This window comes from Natator depressus, chromosome 1, assembly GCF_965152275.1.
Source record: "Natator depressus isolate rNatDep1 chromosome 1, rNatDep2.hap1, whole genome shotgun sequence".
Taxonomy (NCBI): Eukaryota; Metazoa; Chordata; order Testudines; family Cheloniidae; genus Natator; species Natator depressus.
In genome coordinates, this window is record NC_134234.1 from 117,635,136 (window position 1) to 117,657,393 (window position 22,258).

Genomic DNA, 22,258 nt, shown 5'->3' on the forward strand with positions numbered 1-22,258 from the left:
GCATTACCACAGCTTATGAAGTTGCTCAGACGATGCCTCCACAGTCATTGTGGGCTCATTCAACAAGAGCTCAGGTGACAGGGCTGCATTTCTTCTTAGCAATGTCTCAGTAGTAGATACCAGCAGGGCTATGATGTGGTCTTCTGTACATACTTTTGCTAGACATGCTGTTATCACCATGGCATCGAGATCTGATGCCAACTTTGGGAATGCAGTTCTGCACTCACTATTTAAATAGACTCCAAGCCCATCTCCTGCTGGAACTGCTTGTGAATCACCTGAGTGGAATACATGCCTGCAACCATTCAAAGAAGAGGAGACAGTTACTTACCTGTATTGTAACTTCTACTCTTCGAGATGTGGATGCAGACATGTATTCCACAACCCATGCTCCACCCCTCTGCATCGCAGTCTCCAGCTGGGGATTTTGGTTCAAAGTAACTTAGAGGAGTTGGGGTGGTGCCTTTATATAGCCATGAGAGGGGGGAGAGCGAGCACTGCCCATACAGGTACTACTAAGCAAAACTGTCCAGTTTTGGTGCGCTGGCATGCGCATCCCTGAGCGGAATACATGTCTGCCCTCACATCTCGAAGAGCAACAGTTACGATACGGACAAGTAACTTTTCTTCAATCCATTGCTCTCTCCTTCCTAATACAGTAATAGTCTCTACTGTTGAGATTGATGAAGCTCTGGTCAGTCAATATAGGCAGAACGTGACTGTCAGATACATACAGTGTCTTTACTAGCGTAAGAAAACAAAGCTGCTCCTTTCTGATCAGCCACGAAAGCAGAGACCCCTAAAATCTTGAACAGTAGATATTTTTTAAATGCCCTTTGCGGTACAGTGTACTGAGCAAACAAATTACATATTACACAAAACGGACTGGAAGAGACCAGCATACAGACCTCATTACATTCACAGCAAAATACTCACTCCTGCCAAGGCTTCCCACAATATTAAAGATGCAGTCCAGTTCCTTGACAAACACAAACTTTCTATTCCCTTAATTTTGGTAAGTGCTCAGATGGTCACTGTGTGGAAGTTCTTCTATATCCATACATGCCAGTCAGAATTTTATGAAATATGAATTTAACATTTGTTTTTAAACTAATATTAAGTGGACAGTTCTGGCAATTGTGTGGTTAAATCACTGAGGCAGTCCATTTATACCATTTGATGGGATGAAGTTTTTAAAAAGTGAATTTTTGATTCAGACAATTAAAAGCTCATCCAGAACTGTAGTACATCTATATATTAGTACAAGGATATGGAACAATTAAACATGCATAGGAAAAAGTCTTCACTAAGTTTCTCTTGTGTAGTACTTCCTAACAAATGCTGAAGCCAGTTCTGTAAATTCAAGTATTCTGATCTCACTAATTTAAACAAATTTATATTTTGGGCTAATCACTAATTTTAATAAAATAGGTCCAGATTACTACAGGTCCCAAAACAATAATTTTACATACAAACTGGAATACTGGATAGTTTGGTTTTTAATAACAACAATCTCACAAGTTCCAGTAAGCTAATTTTCTACCTGGTAATAAATGCGTCATGGAAACACTAACAAATTCCACTATACTAGAGTTACAGGTTATAGTGTTAACAGAAAACTATCACACATTACGAAATTGTTTTAGATACAACAAAAATGGCTATGTTTCCTGCATGCTGAAGTTTCACCATTTTAACAGATTAAAAATTCCAGTTTAAAAGTAAAAGAATGAAAATCTTTTTATCATTCAGTGGATTTCATGTTACTTGGCATTCCATTATAGAGCCTACTGGAATTGTATATGTTCAGCAATGCCTCACCTTAAGAACTGGGATCTCATCCTCTTTATGAGCCACAAGCAGGGGCAAACCAGCCAATGTTTTCTCCAAGTCTTTCCCAAGAATCTTTACGCCCTGGGCTGCCATAACTTCTTTGTGTTTTTCATACTGGTTCTGAAGAAGAAAGAAAAAAGTGTTCATTTAAGAGTTCACATGGATGTTGCTTAGCAGCACTCAGCAGGGGTTTAGCTACTCAGCAGATCACCTGGTCATACGTCCCTCTTTCCCCATGCTACCAATAAAGAGACAGTCAAAGATGCCTAATTTTATGGCTGCACAAGCAAACAAGAAGGCACAGACTCTGACAATCAAGCCCTGTAGCACAAAGGCAGCTCAGGTCTGTTCCCACTTCTTCCAGTTTTTTTTGCCTTCAATTCCCTGAAGCAGGGAGCTTGTGCCTCAGTCTGCATGCCCAGCTGCTCTCTCCTTAATTCTTCCTCTTGCGTCTCTCTTACACCCAGAACTAAAGAAAAGGCTCAAGAGAGAAGGAAAAGGAATCCCAGAAAAAAGCAGACAGAAAAACAGCAGCAGAGAGTCTGTCAGCAAGTCCCCTGCTTCTGGCATAGATTTAGTTTGTTTTTGTTTCTGGGGGCGGGGGAGAGAGGAGGGAGGTACAGCAGACAGCACTCTACAAAGAGTCTACAAGGGCTCTGAGGCCGGACTGCCTCTGCCCCCTCACCCCCACACACTCAGCATGACTGGAGAGTAGGTGGTCTTGGAGGAGGAGAGTAGGCAGCCCTTCCTAATGGCCTCTTTCCTGATAGCAATACACGGGTATCTCCCCCTCTCATCTCCCTGAAGCTCCAGCACTGTTCCTCCACAGCCTAGGGGAATCTTGCAGATCCCTCTCCTACCCAGACTCTCCCTACAGAAAGACATTTCACAGTCTCAGCTTGAAGATACTGTCAAATCAGTGTCTGGATCCATTTCCTCTGGACGGTCTCTACCTTCCTTGGAGATTCCAGTATAGCTCCCTAACCCCTCAAACACCCCACCCTGTCAAGCTCTCTGGAGGCACCCAAATTCATCTCCTATCTCAAGGCTGATGAAGTTTCTTTAGGTGACCCTAACCTGCTAAAGGAGCCCATTTCCCATTGGACCCCTCAGGAAGTGACAAGAACTAAGGAGCCCAGACTCTCAGTAAGATTCAAGCTCTTAAGCGCACTCTGAAAATGGGACAGAGGCAAAATTTTACCCTTGATTTTAAACGTAAGGGAGCATGTGCACAGATGTGCCTTCAGTTCACACTCCCACTGTAAGCAGGTACCCAGCAACTGCAGATGAATCAAACAGGACCTTGCCCTGAGAATGACAAAGAGAAGCCTTAGTATCCAGTCTCTAGCCCTTACAGGCCAACAGCAGTACCACTGGACACCAAGGACAGGAAAGCTAACCTAGCACTTCATAAGGCCCCCAAGAGGAGTTGTCGTCGCCATCTGCATTGCCACTCAATCCGCATGGGTGTCCAGGTGAACCTGGACAAGGTGCCTGATCTCCTTACTAGAACTAGACCCAAAAGGCCCTATTAGTGTAGTCAGATTCCACTAAGCCCTCTTCCTTCCTCTGCAGCACCATTTTCAATTCAGCCAGGATTGTGTGGTCACCACAGTAGGGCATCAGGCAAGACCGAAAATGGAATGCCAAGGTGGTTGCTAAAATCAATTTACCATCTTGCCCTATTATAGTGTCCAATTCTGTGAAGCTCCAAGGATCATAGAGCCCTGCAAGGACATACTTCCCCAACAAAAGAAAAGATGGTCCTATTGTTAAGCTTTTGGGCTGGGACTTGAGATCTGAATTTTAATCAGAGAAATGTTTGTGACCTGTGTTCTGCAAAAGGGCAGACTAGTGAGTCATAATGGTTCCTCTGGCCTTAGATCTAGGAAATGCTCCAGACCTTACTCTACTTGAAATGAAGGCAGTAATAGAGAAAAGCTCTTCTGCTCCTCACCAGGTTCTAGCTTCTCCTCTCAAATTAACTTTTCACTTCTTTCAGAGTAACAGCCGTGTTAGTCTGTGTTCGCAAAAAGAAAAGGAGTACTTGTGGCACCTTAGAGACTAACCAATTTACTTGAGCATAAGCTTTCGTGAGCTACAGCTCACTTCATCGGATGCATCCAATGAAATGAGCTGTAGCTCACAAAAGCTTATGCTCAAATAAATTGGTTAGTCTCTAAGGTGCCACAAGTACTCCTTTTCTTTTCACTTCTGTGGCTCTCCTCCTCCTTTCAGAATGATCCAGAAGTCAATATTCTAACCTCCCTGTCTACTTCCTAGCTACACAACCCTAGTGAGATCAGGCTGGCCCAGCCTCCTATCCCTCCTCAAGCAGGCTGCAGCACTGTGCAAGGGTTTCATTCACCTTGTCTCAGGACACCTGGCACCAAACACCATAAAGTACTGATTCATTGGTTCAGTAATTTCACTTTATATTTGAATGTTGTTTTTTTAAAGAAGTGTTTCTATGGGTTTTGTATTCATTTTACAGGATCTCTCCCTTCCATGTCTATGCATTATACATAAACCTGGATAACCAGAATAAATATACCTTGATGCTTGTTAATATACATTGGTGTGTTATTCTTTGATCCTTGTCCTGAACCACTTCCACAATTACACACATCTGTGGGAGTATGGATGCGTTGTAACTTGCAACTTCTTCCATTTATTCCCCCTCCTCACTTTAATTTGATCATCTTTGGACACTTGCTTCTATGATGTAAAGTGTACTGAATACTTCTCTGGGTTTCCCCCTTCTTCTAATCTTTTGTTCTAATTCTTAAGACTTCCCTAAAATGCCACCTCCACATGCTGTTCCCATACCTTAACTCGTAGTTCCTTCATAGGGGGAGGTAGCAGAAGACCTCGAATCTGAGTTACTATAGGACCTTCTACTCCAGGGACAATAATGGTATCACCCTCCTTCAGACGTCCATTAATCAAAATTACATCTATGGTAGTTCCCATGCCTGGAAGTGCTTTGACCTAAGAGATATGAGAAAGAGAAAAAAAAAAAAGTTAAAACACTTGTACTTCAACTCAGTTTATCAGCCACAAAAAGGAAAAAAAGTTTGCTAGACAAATATTCTAAAAAGCATGGACACTGACTTACCTCCATAACCTGAGCTCTCAGTTCCTCACATTGGGCCAGTCTCTTATTCAGCATGGTTTGCGTCAAATCAACAAGAAGAGCTATCAGACTCCCCATGCCATCCCCAGTGTGAGCAGAGGTAGGTACCAGAGAAACAAAAGTGCGAGGATCCTTATTCTCATAAAACAAAGCAGCATTCAAGCCCTAGAACCAGGAACAGTACAGTTGCATGGAAGATTACCACGTCAACACTAACAGCATGTAACATCACATTTTTCAAATCCTGAATTCAAGTCCTAGCTCCATTTCAGTAACATCTTAATAATGCGACCTCAAATTTCACACTTTAAAAAGCACAAAGAAGAGGGCAACAGACAACAGCTCAAAATATGAGTAAACCCTATAAATCTAGTTACTATATTTTAGCTTATAGGCAGTTTCTGTGTGACCAGAGAGAGGCTGTGAAAACTAAGTATTGCTGGAACACAATCACACTAGTTTGAAGAAAAAAGGGAGGAGATAGTTTCTCTCAGGTGATTCAAATGAGGGGAGTGTGTGTAAAACACCCAGTCTGTTTTTGCTAGCGCTACTGATGCTGCATTCTCAACAAAGTGACCCAGGACTGGAATGGGGGTAGAGAAAGCTGTCTCTCATCAAAATAAAGCATAGATTTTTTACTTTAGTTTCAATTTATGTAAAATGATGAACACACTGATAAAGGGTCAGAAAATACATAGTGTGATATTCATACCATAAAAAATCTCTCTTTGGCTTTCAAAAGTTGTCCACCTATTTTCACTTCTGTTAACAGAAAAAGTTAATAATCCAACCTACCTGTTGTGCAAATTCCACAATGATAGCTTTTGCACGTTCCTCAAATTCATCTTTTGTGTTTTTCTTCTGTTTCTTTAAAGTGGTAGCTACATCTGTATCAGGGCTTTTTTTCCAGTCATATAACCTATCAATCTTGAAAATACAATTTTAATACCGTTATGTCATGCTTTGCTATGTTCAGAAGTGCATTCCTGGGTTATGCCTACAGAAGTCAACTGTCATTTATGACCTGCCTCACATATGAATAACTTATAAGAAATATTTAAGTTATTCATAAGTATTAATCTCCATAGTATCTAGATGTCAATTTATCCTAGTGACCATGTGTATGTTTCAAATATAAAAAGATTTCCTACATACATATATCCTGTATTGTAATGGAAAAAACAAACAGTACTGGGGAATATTTCCTGAGTGCAATAATTACTTTTTTTTAAAACCTCAGACTGTTGAATTATGTCTTTTGATACATGTGCGAAGTGTTTTTTATACTGAAGAGGTAGTTTAATTACATGTATTGCATCAAGTTTAAGACAAAACAAGTGGGAAAAGATTTTAGTCTTCCTACTTCCCGAGAACATGACTCAAGTCATGACTTTTTTTTTAAATAAAATAATGATGTTCTTGGTGTTTATATACAGTAAAGAAAGGATACACAAAGCCCTTGCCGAAAGGATATTTAACTGTTTATAAAGCTTATTGGTGAGGTTGGAATTCCTTTCCTGCAACAGCACAACTGAAATTAAGTCAATATCAACAGCAATTTGTTTTTCTAAATAAGAAGGTGTGTTCAGAATGGGTGTCAAAAACAATAAAAAGACATTACAGAAGGTAGGGTCATTCCCAAAGTACGTTTTAAAGTAGGTCACGTTTAGTGCAAGGCATTATGGTCATTTCGTTCAAATCCCTACTTAAGGCTTGCTTCTTCCACAATGCTCATAAAAAGGTCTTAATTTATGTACCTTTTAACTGGGCCATAAAGTAGTACACATACCTACACTGATTAACATGATTTTATTGCTGTGACTGTCTTCATCACTCCTTACCTTTTTTAACCCTCGCACATTGCATCACATCTAAAAGTTAGACTATGGAGCTCACTGAGACAAGGACCATGTCCCGAGGCACTTTACAGAACAGACACAACATGGAGGTGTTTAAAAAGTAAAACAATAAGCTTTGAGGGCCTCTGTAATTAAAGTTTAAGACACTTTCAAGGTCAAACTGCCCCTCCCTCCCCCCCACCAGTAAACAAGAGTCCTTTAAGTAATTGCACAAAGGTTTCTCAACTCCCTGCCACCCTTAATTCTTAATATTTACTAAATACTTCGAAAGCGTAATGCAGTTCTTTTGCAGTATGCATTAACACCCATTAAAAAGAAAAATAAGACTGCCGGTGTGTCACATAACATATGGCAAAGCTATCTGAACACAACTTAGTTTTCTTAGCACCATCTATATCACCCACTTTAAAATGTGCATGATCGCTGTAACATCAGGATTTCTGTAGTGTCTTAGTTTTCCTTTCTATACAAATATTTCATTGAAACTTATACAGTAAAATGTTTTTAATCTTTATTTTGTAAGAAATCAAAATGCCTATCAGCATACCTGAAAATGCTGGCCAACTACTCAATTTTAAAAAAGAAACTAATTACACATATTTTTCCTCTACACTGTGTCACCTAATGCTGTAGTACTTGAAACCAGACCTTACAATGTATTTAAATTTGCTCAGTGCTCTGCTAGGACACTGAAACCTGTCTCAAACAACTAACATCTGTTGTTAGTTTAGAACAGTGGTCTCCAAACTTTTTGGTTCGCACACCCCAGGGTGAAGACTGGAAGACCTGCCGCAGGCGCACGGCCGACGGAACAGGACCGAAAGACCCGTCGCAGGGGGTCCACCTGAGGGGAACACCAGCCGTGGACATGCAGAGCTGCCGCTGAAGAAAAAAAAAGGCGGAGTGTTCCTGCTGCCGCGCACCCCCTGGGATCATCTCGCACAAGGGGTGTGCGCTCCTCAGTTTGGAGACCAGTGGTTTAGAAGACCCACCTCAGAAGATGCCATCGCTTGGCTAGACTACTATGCACACGCTAAATAAATAGTTAAAAGGGGAGCAGAATCGTACTACACCTTTGAATTTTACAAGGTAAAAAAGAAGAAAAAGGTATCACCCAACAAATTCATCTAAGTATATTACAGAATGATTGAAGAACAACTTCCAGTAATGTGAACCACACAGAAGAGCTATGAGATGAACTGAATAATAAAAATTTCTTTAAGGAGACTCCTTAAACTGCTCTGCAAAGTCTATGAAAATCTTATGCTTAATCTCAGTTTCATTCACAGAAAAAGATGCAGGTCAACAGAAAGACAACTAAGAACCTCGGCTTCAGCTCTTACAATGGGTTGATGGCACTGTTCATAAACACAATTCAATTAACAGACAAAATAGTACAGTATATATTTGATACTGAATTTTCTAAATACATCTTTGAAAGGCCATCTTACCTTGTTGAGCGCTACAATAAAGGGACATTTCTTGGATTTCAGCAGGTTTATCGATTCAATTGTCTGGGGCTCCAAACCATGCATAATATCAACTACTAGAATAGCAATATCACAAAGTGAGCTTCCTCGATTTCTTAGGTTGCTGTGGCATTGGGAAAGAAAGAAAGTCATTCATACAGTAATCTGAATATTCCATAATTTTTTTTTTTATTAGAAATGATTTTTTTGTTTTTTTACCTCAGGGTCAACTGATGTTTGCCCAACAAAAAGTGAAAATCTTGTGATTTGCATTAAGATACTGCCACGTTACTCACTCTTCCCAAGAGACAGGAAGACTGATTAAATGACATGCCAGCTATATACACTATTAATAGAAGATCACTTCCAAAATGTATTATAGAATGTTTCTATAAGTCCAAGTCCATTAACAAAAGAACACATTTGTGAAAGACTTTGTAGGCAAACCTCTTAGGAGGTGTAATACTCAACCAGCAAACATTAGCTATCCCACTGTTTCTAACTTGCCCTTTCTGAGAAAGATTATTAAGAAGGTGATGAAAATTGCTCAAAGGTCCTAAATCAGATCACTATAATTCAGTTTTGAATCTAAGTATGGACAGAGACTGCACTGATCGTACTCCTTAATGCCCTAGCAATAAACAAAGTTCGGGTAATCCATGCAGATTTATTATATCTTCAGTCTCTAACCATGTTAACCAAGAGGTTAACGCCTCCTACTTCCCTCAGAAAGTTAACACACTGCACAATTAACTTATCCACATGTCGACGCTAACTGTTTACTCATGTTCCTGAGTTTATAACTGAGGTTATGTTATACACTGTGTTATCTGGCAGAAGGAAGTTTGTTACGAAGATGCCGAGTTTGTCATCATCTACAGGAATGGGCTGCGTCTGTATTAGAGTACAGCTAAAAGGTGTCTTATAACCTGGCATTTCATTGCCTGTAAGGATGTTGTTGGAGAATGTCACATTTAACCAACCGTAATTCCTTTTATGTTAAGTTTTCATTAGGGATTTGTTAGGATCCTGAATTAATAAGTAAAATGTATAGGAGACCTTTTAAGAAAGTTAACTTTCATAATCTCCAATGTCCAGACTCATTTAGGCTCTATAACAAGCCAAAATTTAGGTCACTGACTACTTATCTGGAGACTAAGATGGGAAAAAGTCTTTTCCCTAAGCACTTAAGTTACATTTCACAGATAAGCACTGTTTTCTCCCAGTTAAGTTTTTATATTCACTATTCAAAGTGAAAGATTGCCTTTACATGCTCTTCTAGATATAACAGTTTGACCACAAATGGGAAAATTATATACACCTTTCATCCACAAGTGATTAGCTAGATACAAAATGCAAATGCAAATCAAGCATACCCACAATACAAATGTAAATCAAGCATATCCCTTGTCAGATACAAAAATGAATTTTTTTTAGAAGTGTAAAGATATATAGTAAATAGCAGATCCATCCTAAATTCTATAACTCAGTTAAGTACCTATGCCGATATTAACAGTTAAGTCTTACGATCAGTTATTAACAAGACCCTTCATATCACAACAATAAAAAAAAGTTACCTGAAAGACTCATGTCCTGGAGTATCAATTATCAGCATTCCTGGAATTTTTATGTTCTCTCTGTCAAACTAACATTTTCAAATATTAGCCATCTTGAGAAAATTATGTAAGAAAATAAACTTAATTTAGAGCCTCAGCAGTAGTCATAAATTTCAAATATCCAACTAAGTATTTTAGGAAGGACCAACACCGTTACCCGAACAGTTCTTAAGAATGCCATCATGTCACAATAAAAGCAAAGCCAGTTAGGTAAGGGATGCTCAAAATGACGACATCATATAAAGGAGATGTTACTTGCTTTGTACAGTAACTAGAGGTCTTTGAGATGTGTCCTACTCTGTGTGCCTACTTCAGGATGCGTGTGCACAGTGCACTCTTATCAGAGATTTTGTCAGCAGTGTTGGCAAGTCCATGCCTGTGCCCTAGATAGCCTCATGCTCTGGTACAAGGGCATATGGTGGGCAGAGGGGGGCAGATCTGCTGCCACTAAAGTTCCTTCTGAACCACAAAAGCCCAGCAAAAAGACTATGGCAGAAGGGAAGGAGGGTGGCTAATGGAGTGCCCATAGGGACACACATCTCAAAGAACTCCAGTCACTCTACAAGGTAAGTAACCTTCCCTTCTTCAAGTAGCGTCCCTATGGATGCTCCACTTCAGGAGATTCCCGAACAGTACCTCAAATTACAGAGGAGGGTACCAAGGAGGCATATCCAGTACAGACGATAAAACAGCACCACCAAAAGGTGTACTAGCACTGGAAGCAAGCATAAAAGCGCAGTGCTGGGAAAATTTGTGCAGCAAAGACCAGGTGGCTGCTCTGCCGATGTCTGAGACGGGTACGTTTTCAGTAGGGTCACAGAGGTAGACTGAGCCCTGGTGGAATGGGCAATCAACCTAGAAGAGGGACAAGTCCTTGCAGTTTTATAACAGGTTAAGATGCATCTTGAAACCCATTTGGACAGTCTTTGGGTAGAGATTGGGTGCCCTTTCATTCATTCCACAACAGATATGAAAAGCCTAGGAGAAGTCCTAAAGGACTTAGTTCTGTCAAGGTAAAAGGTGACAACCCTTCTTACATCCAGTCTATGGAGGCTCGCTTCATCTCTTGAAGAGCGACGCTTGGGCTAAAACACTGGTAGAATCTCCTGATTAAATGTGGAATTCTGAAAGAACATTAGACAAGAAGTGATGATGTTAACATAGTGTCACTTTATCATGACAGAACATCATGTACAGTGGGTCAGCCATCAGGGTTCCTACCCTTCTGGCTGAAATGAATACGAGGAACAAGGTCTCGAGGGACAAATGGAGGAGGGAACAGTGCCCCATGGGTTCAAATGGAGGCTAAGTTGAGGTCCTACGGTGAAGCTGGCTCCTTGACAGGAGGGAAAAGATTGAACAGGCCTGTAATAAACCTGGTGGTGGAAGGGTGAGTGAAGACTGAAAACCCCTCGATGAGGGACAATGAAAATCAGCGATGGCAGCTTGGTGAACTTCAATTAAACTCGGCAACAATTCCAGTGGTTTTTAAATTTAACAGACAATCAAGAATGCGTGCCAGGCAGGACACGAAAGTAGGTATAGAAAGTGGCTGTACCAAGCTAGGAAGTGTTTCCACTTTTGCAAGTTTTCCTTGTTGAGGGTTTTAAGCTATTAAGCAGTACTGTTTGTTATCACTGAGGAGCGGTCTTGTTCTATACCAGAGAGCCATTTAGCAGGCTGTTCTTGAGGTGAAGTGCCAAGAGGTTGGAGAAGGTGATGGATCTTGACTCCTCAGTGAGAAGATCTGCTGCCACCAGAAGGGGGAGAAGCAGCTGTCAAGACATGCACACATGCTCTGGTAACCACACCTCTCTCTGCCACAGCAGTGCTATGAGGATGGCTACTAATTTCTCCTGTTTCAATTTGTTTAGGACCTTGAGCAGTAATGGCCTTGAGGGATAAGTGTATAGCAACATTCGAGGCCAAGGGATGACTAGAGCATCTCCTGTTGATTTGCGGCTGTGCCCTCCTCTTGAACAGAATCATCTACACTTTGTATTGGATGGTGTCGCAGAGATAGCCATCTCCAGATCAACCCAGGTAAAACATATCCTTCAGAATATGTTGCTGTTCAGCTCCCACTCAGGACGGAGATGGAAGTGCCAGCAGAGGGAGTCCGCCACTGCATTCTGCAGTCCTGGTAGATAAACTGCTGATATCTATTTGTGGTTGATATACAGCAATTATATTCTGATGGGGCAGCCCCTGATGTGGGTCAGGAAGTGCTGGCAAGCATAACAGACCACTCTGAGCTTGATAAGATGAAGGATCACTTCCTTCAGAGTTCATTTGTCCTGAGCTGTGAAGTTCTGAAAGTGTACATCATTGGGAGGCATCTGTAGTGATGATCCTCATGGGATGACGATGCAAGAACATAAAGTCCCATACACACCTTTTGTGGATCCTTCCACCAATTTAGAGAATCGAGGACCCTTCGAGGTACAGACACCCATTTGGACAGACTGTGCATGGTGTAGACCAGGGACAGGCAAACTTTTTGGCCTGAGGGCCACATCAGGTTTCCAAAATTGTATGGAGGGCCGGTTAGGGAGGCTGTGTCCCCCAACAGCCAGGCGTGACCCGGCCCCCGCCTCCTATCTGACCCTCCCGCTTCTTGCCCCCGATGGATCCCCTGGGACTCCTGCCCCATCCAATCCCCCCACCATTCCTGACTGTCCTCCCTGGGACCCCTGCCCCATCCAATCCCCTGTTCCCCGTCCTCTGACCTCCCCAACCACACCTTTGAACTCCCCTGTCTTCTATCCAACCCCCCCTGCTCCCTTACCGCACTGCTCTGGGCGGCGTGGCTGTAGTGCCGCCAGCCATCAGCGCTCCAGGCAACAGGTCAGGCTGCAGCTCTGCAACTGTGCTGCCTGGCTGCCCAGAGCACTGCGCCGGCAGCACGGCACGCTGAGGCTGCGGGGAAGGGGGGAGGGAGGGGCCAGGAGATAGCCTCCTGGGCTAGGAGCTCAGGGGCCGGGCAGGAGGGTCCCGCAAACTGGATGTGGCCCGTGGGCCGTAGTTTGCCCACCTCTGGTGTGGACCATTCTCAATCAGGTTCAAAGACACCAGGAGTGTAGTCCTGCTAAGAGTGCCACAAACGTACAGACTGCCATATGGCTCAGGAGTTGGAGGAAAGCCCTTGCTGTGGTTTGTGGGCTCTGTTGTATTTAATCCAGTGTTGTGTTTAAACTGAATTGTTTGGTAATGCCAATTAAAGGAGTAAACTGTTGTATATACACTGACCCCTTACAGGGGCAATTGACCTCTAGTATCTCAACTGTCCAGTGGAGTGCTGGACAGTGCAGAACACACATTTTGGTGGGGGGAAAATGTGGGACTGGGAGTGTGTTGCAGTCACCCTGCAAGTGGCAAGCAAAGCTAGTGGAAGCCAGAGTGTTGACTAGAGCATGCTGGCAGCTAAACAGACATTCACCTTGTTACTAGCATGCTGTTTGGCTGTTGGTGAGGAGCCCAAGTTGGGAGTTACAGCAGCAAAGCATTATGAGGCACACAAGGTTACAGAGCAGGTGGTGACAACCCCAGAATCTGACAGAAGCATAATAGTCTTGTCCAGGAGGGAGAAAGGTGATGCTGCTTCTTCTCCTGATGGCTCCTGTTCATCTGGTTCCTCCTACAGAACAGGATCCTAGGACAGCAGTTGTTGCTTTTGACGTGTCCTCTTACATGATGGGACCCTGTAGAGCTGGTCGCTATAAAGGACCAATAAGCACATTGAAGATGGACATAAGGGAAGGCAACAGGATCCCAGGCTTGTTCTTGCCAGGTTTGCTGGGTATATGTCCAGCAGGGAGTATCTTCATCAGGCTGCACTGCAATGAGGAAGGCTGAAATGGGAAAACAGAAGGGCTTGTATAGACACCTCATAATCAGATGAGTTGTCATCTACCAAGTCCATTGGAGGGGCAAGTGGTGCTGGTACCGGCGGTTGAGTGGGTATGGGAGAACAGAGGGGATCAAATAACCACACAGGAACTGGAGGTTGAATCTGCTTGGTAGTGAGATGGTACCAGAGAATGTGTCAATCAGAAATGCCTCTCAGTAACCACAAGGGGTTTGTGTGGAATCAGACTGCATTGATCCCAGATGGTAGGTCAAATCAGTACAAGAGAAGGTCTCTTGATACCCTTGAACAACGGTGACTCAGGTTCTTCCAGGATCCAAAGATCCTTGTGGAAAAGGAGTCTGGACAGTACTGGGTACTCCAGATAAGGACCTCAAGCATTAGTACATTGGGTGATACTGGAGATGGTACTGAAGTACAATCTGTGTGCTCTTCTCTGCTGGCTAGGGAAGGTGGTACCAATGACATTTTTGGCTTAACCTTAGAGTCACTGTGCTTCAGAAGCACTGGGTGCAGTGCTGACTTCAGTGCCACTGCAGTTTAACAGACAGCTTCTCGGTATATGGCACGGTTTTCTCGTTGATGATGAATCAGGGGCCAGTGGTACCCTTGTCAGGACACAAGGTCTCCCAAGATCCAGACTGAAAGGGTAACTTTCCCCTTCTCTTATCCTATTCCTCAGAACAGGGTCTCTTTTAACAGTCTGCTTGCTTCTTACAGATCCCTCAGGTCTTTGCTTACCATAGCAGCAGTGATTCAGAGCTGCAGGGGCTCTATGAGCAACTGAATCCAATTTACAGGGAGGTGACTTCAACCCCCTAGGTCTCAGGGAACACTCCATTAACAGGAGTTTTACCTTGTCCCTCAGTTTTTCAGATGTAATTTTAAGTGGATTTTATATGGGGAGGGGGGGGGGGGTGAAGGGAGAGCTCAAGTGTCCATCACTGTTGGGGAAAAAGACCTGTGACAGGTCTGACAGGGTTGGAAGTCAAGGATTTTGGGCATACTCCCTTACTTGAAGCTTTGGTTTAAGGTCTGAGTTTTAAAGGCCCAGAGCAGAACAAAAAACAAAAAAACAGAGAAAGGGTAACCCCCACTCCCCAAAAAGCACAAAATGTGCTAAGTAACAGAAAAAGAAATACAAGATCTATCTAAAATAATAAGAAAAAATAAGCAAAAAAGAGGTGGCAAACCACGCAGCTAGCTAAGGGACGCTGATGTTCCATCTAGAGCACTGGTTCTTAACCTGGGGTGCACACATGTCTATGAGACATGCCAGATTTTTTTTAGAAGGTAAATCATCGAAAACACAAATTAAGCACAGGCACGTAAGTACAATTACTTTGTTTCATCAAACCTATGTATTTATTAACATTATACTTCTTTTAACTATTACTGTAATATACAAACAAAATATATCTAGGTTTAAAGAACTGACCTACTTCAACCATTTTTGAGAAGGGGTGCGAGAACATACTTTGAGAACCAAAGGGGCACAGGCTGTAGTAAAGGTTAAGAACCACTGATCTAGAGCCACAGGTGGCTGAGAAGGAACTGAAATTGTGGTAGGTCTGCCCTTCCCCCCACATATGCTCATATCAGAGAACGAGGCTGTCTCGGGCACAGACAAGGACTCTGCTGATGAAAACTCCAATCTTGAAGTGGAACACCCATAAAGACACAACTTGAAGGAAAACTAAACTTTCAGAAGCTATATTTGATGTAGCAAATCTTCCAGCTTTTTAGAAACCAGGATATTGCTTTGACAAGATATATGAAGTTAGGATTTCTACTGCATTAAACCCAGCTAAAGGGAACAAACTGACAGCTTTTGCCATCTCAACCATCTTGTACTTCCTACATCAGAGAAACAAAGTTCCAGTAGATTGTTTAAATGCTTTCAAGAATAGTTTTGTATAAAACAACTTTTCTAAAAGTGATTTAATTTGCTGTTGGAGATTTCAAGAACAGCTCTCCTGCAATTTATGATTGTTCTTCATACTGGACAAAATGTACTAGGAGTGCATTTTTTAATATTAAAAACAGGCAGTTGAGTGGTTTTCTAGATAAAAATCAAACTGCAATATTTCATTTACAGGGAAAACATTAATGTCCCTTGGAAAGTGACCTTCAATGGCAACACCAGTTTTCTAATATTGTGGATTTAAAAGTAAAGCTTGTTGCCCATTGTTAAACTTAGCTTGTGAGTACATGCACTGAAATTAAATAGAAACCATTTTAAAGCTCATTGAAGAAATGTAATAAAAATATGGGTATATTTTAACTTCCAAGAGTATTCCCAATTTCTACCCAAATATCAGATTTTTGTAAATATAGTCAACATATAATGCATAAATGCACTTTCTAGAATGGAGTAGAGACAGGAGGAGGAGTTGGGTTTTTTTTTTTTTTTTAAAGATGATAATTATAAATTGTCTGGCAATGCTGTTACTCTAATTTCTGAATTAGAGTATCTCTTTAAAAAACAGTGAGAAGAATAAATTCAACCCAAATAACCAATATGTCAACTAGGTTTTTACATTCACAAAAGCAGAAAAAATTCTTAGAAAATATCCCACCACAACATCTAGTAAGTAAGCAGATCGCTTTATGAACTTTTGGACCTCAGTCTAAGGTCTTTAAAGTGCTGTTACTTACATTTTTCACCATCTTAGCTTGTTCATTAATGGCTTCTAGAGGAACGTTAGTTGCTCCAATCTGCTGAGTGATACCACCTGCTTCACCATCTTGTACATGAGTATGACGGAGCTATAAAACCAAAGCAATAAAGGGAGTACTGAATGCACAGGGAAAACCATAGAAATGGGAACCTGCTTACAGAAGGGAATTTAAAATCGTACCCTGGAAGTGTCATTAATTATTTCCTATTTTGGGGGGAGGGAGAGAGAGAATATGAATGTGTTTAAACTATGTCTATTTAGGAAGTTGTAACGTGTAAGAACATAAGGATGGCCACACTGAGTCAGACAAATGGTCCATCTAGTCCAGTATCTTGACTTCCGACAGTGGCCAGTGCCAGATGCTTCAAAGGAAATTAACAAAACAGGAAATCATCAAGTGATCTATGCAGTCATCCACTCCCAGCTTCTGCCAGCCAGAGGTTTAGGAAGACCCAGACCATGGGGTTGCATCTCTGACCATCTTGACTAATAGCCATTGATGGACCTATCCTCCATGAACTTCTCATTCTTTTTTGAACCCAGTTATACTTTTGGCCTTCACAAACAAGTTCCACGTACTGACTGTGAAGTACTTCCGTATGTTTGTTTTAAACCTGATGCCTATTAATTTAATCTGATGACCCCTGGTTCTTATGTGATATGAAGAGGCAAATAATTCCTTATTCACTTTTTCCACACCATTCGTGTTTTTACAGACTCTCTCTTTTCTAAACTGAGCAGTCCCAGTCTTTTTAATCTCTCCTCACGTGGAAGCTGTTCCATACCCTTAATCCTTTTTGATGCCCTTCTCTGTACCTTTTCCAATTCTAATATATCTTTTTTGAAATGGGGCTACTACAACCGCACACAGTACTGAAGGTGTGGTGGTACCATGGATTTATATAGGGGCATGATTATATTCTGTTTTATTACCTAGCCCTTTCCTAATGGTTCCTAACATTGTTTGCTTTTTTTAATGCCACTGCACATTGAGCAGATGTTTTCAGAAAACTATTCATGATTACCCCAAAAATCTCTTTCTTGAGTGGTAACAGCTAATTTAGAACACATTTAGCATGAATAGTTGGGATTATTTTTTCCAATGTGCATTGCGTTACACTTATCAGCACTGAATTTCATTTGCCATTTTCCTTTCCAATCACCCAGTTTTGTGAGATCCCTTTGTAACTCTTCAAAATCTGCTTTGGAGTTAACTATCTTGAGTAATTTTGCATCTCGTCTGCAAATTTTGCCACCTCACTATTTACCCCCTTTTCCAGGTCATTTATGAACACACTGAACAGCACAGGCCACAGTACAGATCCTTGGAGGACCTGCAATTTACATCTCTCCGTTGTGAAAAATGATCACTTATTTCTACTCTTGTTTCCTGTCTTTTAACAGGTTACTGATCCATGACAGGATCTTCCCTCTTAGCCCAGGATTGCTTACTTTGCTTAAGAGCCTTTGGTGAGGGACCTTTTCAAAGGCTCTCTGGAAGTCCAAGTACACTATATCCACTGGATCACCCTTGTCCACATGCTTGTTGACCCCCTTACAGATTTCTAATAAGATTGGTGAGGCATGATTCCCCTTTACAAAAGCTGTGTTGACTCTTCCCCAACATATTGTGGTCATCTGTGTGTCTGATAATTCTGTTCTTCACTATAGTTTCAACAAATTTGCCTGGTACTGAAGTTAGGCTTACTGGCCTGCAATTGCCAGGATCACCTCTGGAGCCTTCAAAAAAAAAAAACAAAAAACAACCAACTTTACATTAGCTACTATCCAAGAAATCTGGTACAGAGGCTGATTAAAGCAATAGGTTATATATCACAGTTCTGCAGTTTCCTATGTGAGATCCTTCAGAACTTTTGGGTGAATACCATCTGGATTCTGGTGACTTAATACTGTTTATCAATTTGTTATTCTAAAACCTATTGGACACCTCAATCTGGGACAATGCCTCAGATTTGTGACAAAAAGAATGGCTCACATGTGGGAATCTCCCTCACATCCTCTGCAGTGAAGCCCAATGCACAGAATTCATTTAACTTCTCTGCAACAGCTTTGTCTTCTCTGAATGCACCTTTAGTACCTTGATCATCTAGTGGCCCTACTGGTGTTCAGCAGGGTTCCTACTTCTGATCTACTTCATAAATTGCTGCTAGTCTTTGTGTCTTTTGCTAGTTGCTCTTCAAATTTTCTTGCCCTGCCTAATTATATTTTCACACTTTACTTGCCAAAGTTTATGCTCCTTTATTTTCTACACTAGGATTCGACTTTAAATTTTTAAAGGATGCCTTTTTGCTGCTGTTATTTAGCCATAGTGGCATTTTTTGGGTTCTCACACTGTTTTTTTATTATTTTATTTGGGGTATACATTTAGTTTGAGCCTTGATTGTGGTGTTTTTAAAAATTGTTTTCTGTACAGCTTGCATGCATTTCACTCTTGTGACTGTTCATTTCCATTTAACTAGCTTCCTTGTTTTTGTGAAGTGCCCCTTTTTGAAGTTAAATGCTACTGTGGTGGGTTTCTTTGACATTTCCCCCCTGCAAGGATGTCAAAGTAATTACATTATGATCACTATTACTGAGTGGTTCAGATATATACACTCTTGGATCAGAGCCTAACCATGTAATGATTATTGTATAGTCTCCGAAATTTACAACAGTAAGCTTTTGTTTAGAGGAACGTTATACAGTAATATAATCCTGGGCCCTCTACTTAATAGGGCGTTGCCATATTATAGAATGAGTATATTTACAATAATCATTTCTTGTGATTTTATTGAACCGAGTGGAATCTCTGATTACACATTTAACAAACCAGGCATGTCTATCAAATGCGAATATTAAAAAAAATTCGACAGGTGTGGTGGATTTTTTTTGCAGGTGAAAGTTTTACTGGGTACATTAATTTTTCCATAACCACCAACCTCCCTCCCGAGTTGGGCTACTTTTATTTTTCCAGCAGAAGGCTATCAGAAGTCTAGCTGCTAACTAGCAGACAGATTAATTCTTCATTTCGTTTTGTGTGATCATTTCTGCTAGGAAGCCCCAGCAGAATTCCGAAAGGATCATCTGACAATAAATATCAAATAATTTGTAATATTTGGTTAGGAATTGCAGCATCCCAGTACTCTAATGACTGACCATAAAAGCATAAAATCTCCTCTTCATCACAATTTTTCCAACATTTATCTCTATTCATTCTCTCTATTCTTTAACCTGACTGGTATAAAATACCACTGAAACATTATCTTAACAAAGTTTTCCCTTTATTGCTCTCTATATTGAGGTTGCTGGTACTCTTCCAGAGCAAACCCCATTCCTCTGGGGTAATCTGTCTATCCAGGTCCCTTTCTCAGCGTGTCATATATGGACTTCTCTGATTAGGAAAGTTATCTTGCATTGTATTTTTATAAGCATTATAGGATTACTACAAGTTATTTCAAGCAGTAGCAGTTACATTACACTATGACAAATCAGCTATTACAGAAACTTGATAATGAAGATCCATCACACTGCATCTTACCTTATCTAGAATTTTGGTCTTTCCTGTGTCTACGTGCCCAAGTACACAGATAACTGGTGCTCTTAGCTTTTCAGTGTTTACATTTTTGTTATTTTCAATACGCCGTTTCTAATAGGAGAATAAGACACGTTCAAAAGTAGAGATTAACATTTAAAGTATTACAAAAAGCAAGTGGAGAATTACCTAATGTTGCCAGCAGCACCTTAAGGGAAAAGCTGGCTGGGGTTTTGCACTCCCCCTCCAAGGTTTACTAAATACAACACTTCCATGACAATTCAATTTCCAGGGAGGGTTGGGGGGTATGCAGATTATATAGACAGAAATTTTTCTAGTCCAAGTACAAATTTCATGGTGTGCATCTGGATTCAATACATGTTGGGCTAGGTTGTTTATCTCCAAGCAGAACATTTGAGGTCCTGAGATTTGCAATAACGTTAGCTCGTCCTTTTGCCCAGCTTTTTGGTGCAGTTTAAAGATCAGAATTAAAGGTTAGCATCTTGGGAATCCAGGTCTAATTAAATTAACTCAGCTGTCTCAGTTAGATGGCTTTCATCAGATTGGTAACATTCTCAGTTCGCAATTTAAAAAGCAACAGTTTCAAGTAAGAATAACTAGTATGATAACTTATTTCATCTGCTAACGTATGGGTTTGTTGGGGATGTATAGCAAAAGGTGTGCTTTGGGACAGGTAATAAGGCTTGTAGGTTGTTTTACTATGCATACATTTCAAAATTTCCTTACCTGTTGAAACCAATTCCTAGGCATGCATTAATGAAAGTTAGAGTTTCTAAATGTGCAATATGCCGAAGAAGGGGAAAAAGAGCCAGTGCGAAATGTCAGTAATTGAAAGAAAAGAAAAAAAAAAAAACACACCACAAACTAATAGCGTAGAAATGCTTCATTAAAATTCTAATAGCATTTACAAAGGATGGAGCGGACAGTGATGATGCCACATACTTCCACCCTTTAAGGAAGCTTTCCTCTGAAAAAAGGATACTTTTTAGCCTTCTAGAATGCAAGGAGTATAGCTTGTCAGCTCATACAACCCCTGTACTGTGGTTTTAAGTCAAGATAGATCTAAGTCTGCTAAATGCATTCATAAAAAAAGAAGCTGTATTAAGTATGGTTACTTTTTGCATAAAAGTTATTTATAAGTCTGTAGAGCACTGACAATAAGTTCATTGCAGACCACTATGGACACTTGCACGAATATATTGTTTGCAGCGTTGTTGTAGCCATGTCTGTCTCAGGATATTAGAGACAAGGTGAGTGAGGTAATATCCTTTATAGGACCAAATTCTGTTGGTGAAAGAGACAAGCTTTCGGGCTTACGCAGACCTGAAAGAGAGCTCTGTAAGCTCAAAAGTTTGTCTTTCACCAATAGAAGTGGTCTTATAGAAGATATTACTTTACCCACTCAGATTAAAAATAATACTGTGTCATAACTGCTAAGCTAATTTAGTCAAGTATCGTTGAACGTCCACTAAAATCCAAGATTTTTCATGCCACACAGATAAGCTTCAAGACAAAGCTGTGTCTAGATACCTCAATTCTCCGCTTAGCTTTGTCATAAACAAGCTCTTCTTTTGTACGATCATCATCAGAATCACATTCCGAATCGGAGCTTATTTCTTTGCTTGGCTTTTTCTCTACCAATTGTTTTCCAACAGCTTGAGACTCCGTTTCTCTCTCATCTGAAGTCTTCTCATCTTCATCTTCACTTCCCTCACTTTCTCCCTCTTCAGACTCTTCACTCTCTTCCTCCTCCTCCTCCTCCTCTTCTTCCTCATCTTCCTCTTCCACTTCATTGTGTTCCTTGACTTCAATGTGGACAGGTTTTCCCTCTGGCAAGAGGAGAGATAAAACTGAAGTAAAATACTCTGTCAAGATCACATCCCCAAAAACCACCATAAAGAGAAGTAGTAACTGAGATCAGGTTTCATTGTATAAACAGAACATGGACTAATTTTGGTTTAATCCATGTGAAGGAATAAGTCAGCTGCACTAAGTATGGGAATAAACTTCTAAATTTAGAGCCAGTCAAAGCAGCATATGTGAAAAATCAAAACAAAGCACTGCAATACAGTCAGTGCACCCACCAAGAATGATCCCTGCTGACCTAAGGAGCCCTTTCCCAAATATCTGGAGGAATAAGATAGCTCAATTCAATTACATACCATGCACTTCACTTATAAATACACATACAGTCAATGCAGACAAGAACTACTCCTGGGGCAATTCCGCACCACTGTGCATGC

The 22,258-nt window shown here is 40.9% G+C and overlaps 1 protein-coding gene across 1 annotated transcript in view; it reads right to left on the reverse strand.

Moving 5' to 3' along the window:
• EIF5B (eukaryotic translation initiation factor 5B) overlaps positions 1 to 22,258 on the reverse strand; it is a 73,341-nt gene that overhangs the window by 15,664 nt on the left and 35,419 nt on the right. Inside the window, exons 10-18 of the mRNA XM_074965095.1 lie at positions 21,546 to 21,844; positions 20,001 to 20,108; positions 16,440 to 16,550; positions 9,875 to 9,942; positions 8,280 to 8,421; positions 5,765 to 5,896; positions 4,952 to 5,134; positions 4,663 to 4,824; positions 1,822 to 1,953 (exon numbers count right to left, since the gene is read on the reverse strand). Of these exons, the coding sequence (XP_074821196.1) occupies positions 1,822 to 1,953; positions 4,663 to 4,824; positions 4,952 to 5,134; positions 5,765 to 5,896; positions 8,280 to 8,421; positions 9,875 to 9,942; positions 16,440 to 16,550; positions 20,001 to 20,108; positions 21,546 to 21,844 (1,337 nt within the window). The remainder of the gene's footprint in view (positions 1 to 1,821; positions 1,954 to 4,662; positions 4,825 to 4,951; positions 5,135 to 5,764; positions 5,897 to 8,279; positions 8,422 to 9,874; positions 9,943 to 16,439; positions 16,551 to 20,000; positions 20,109 to 21,545; positions 21,845 to 22,258) is intronic.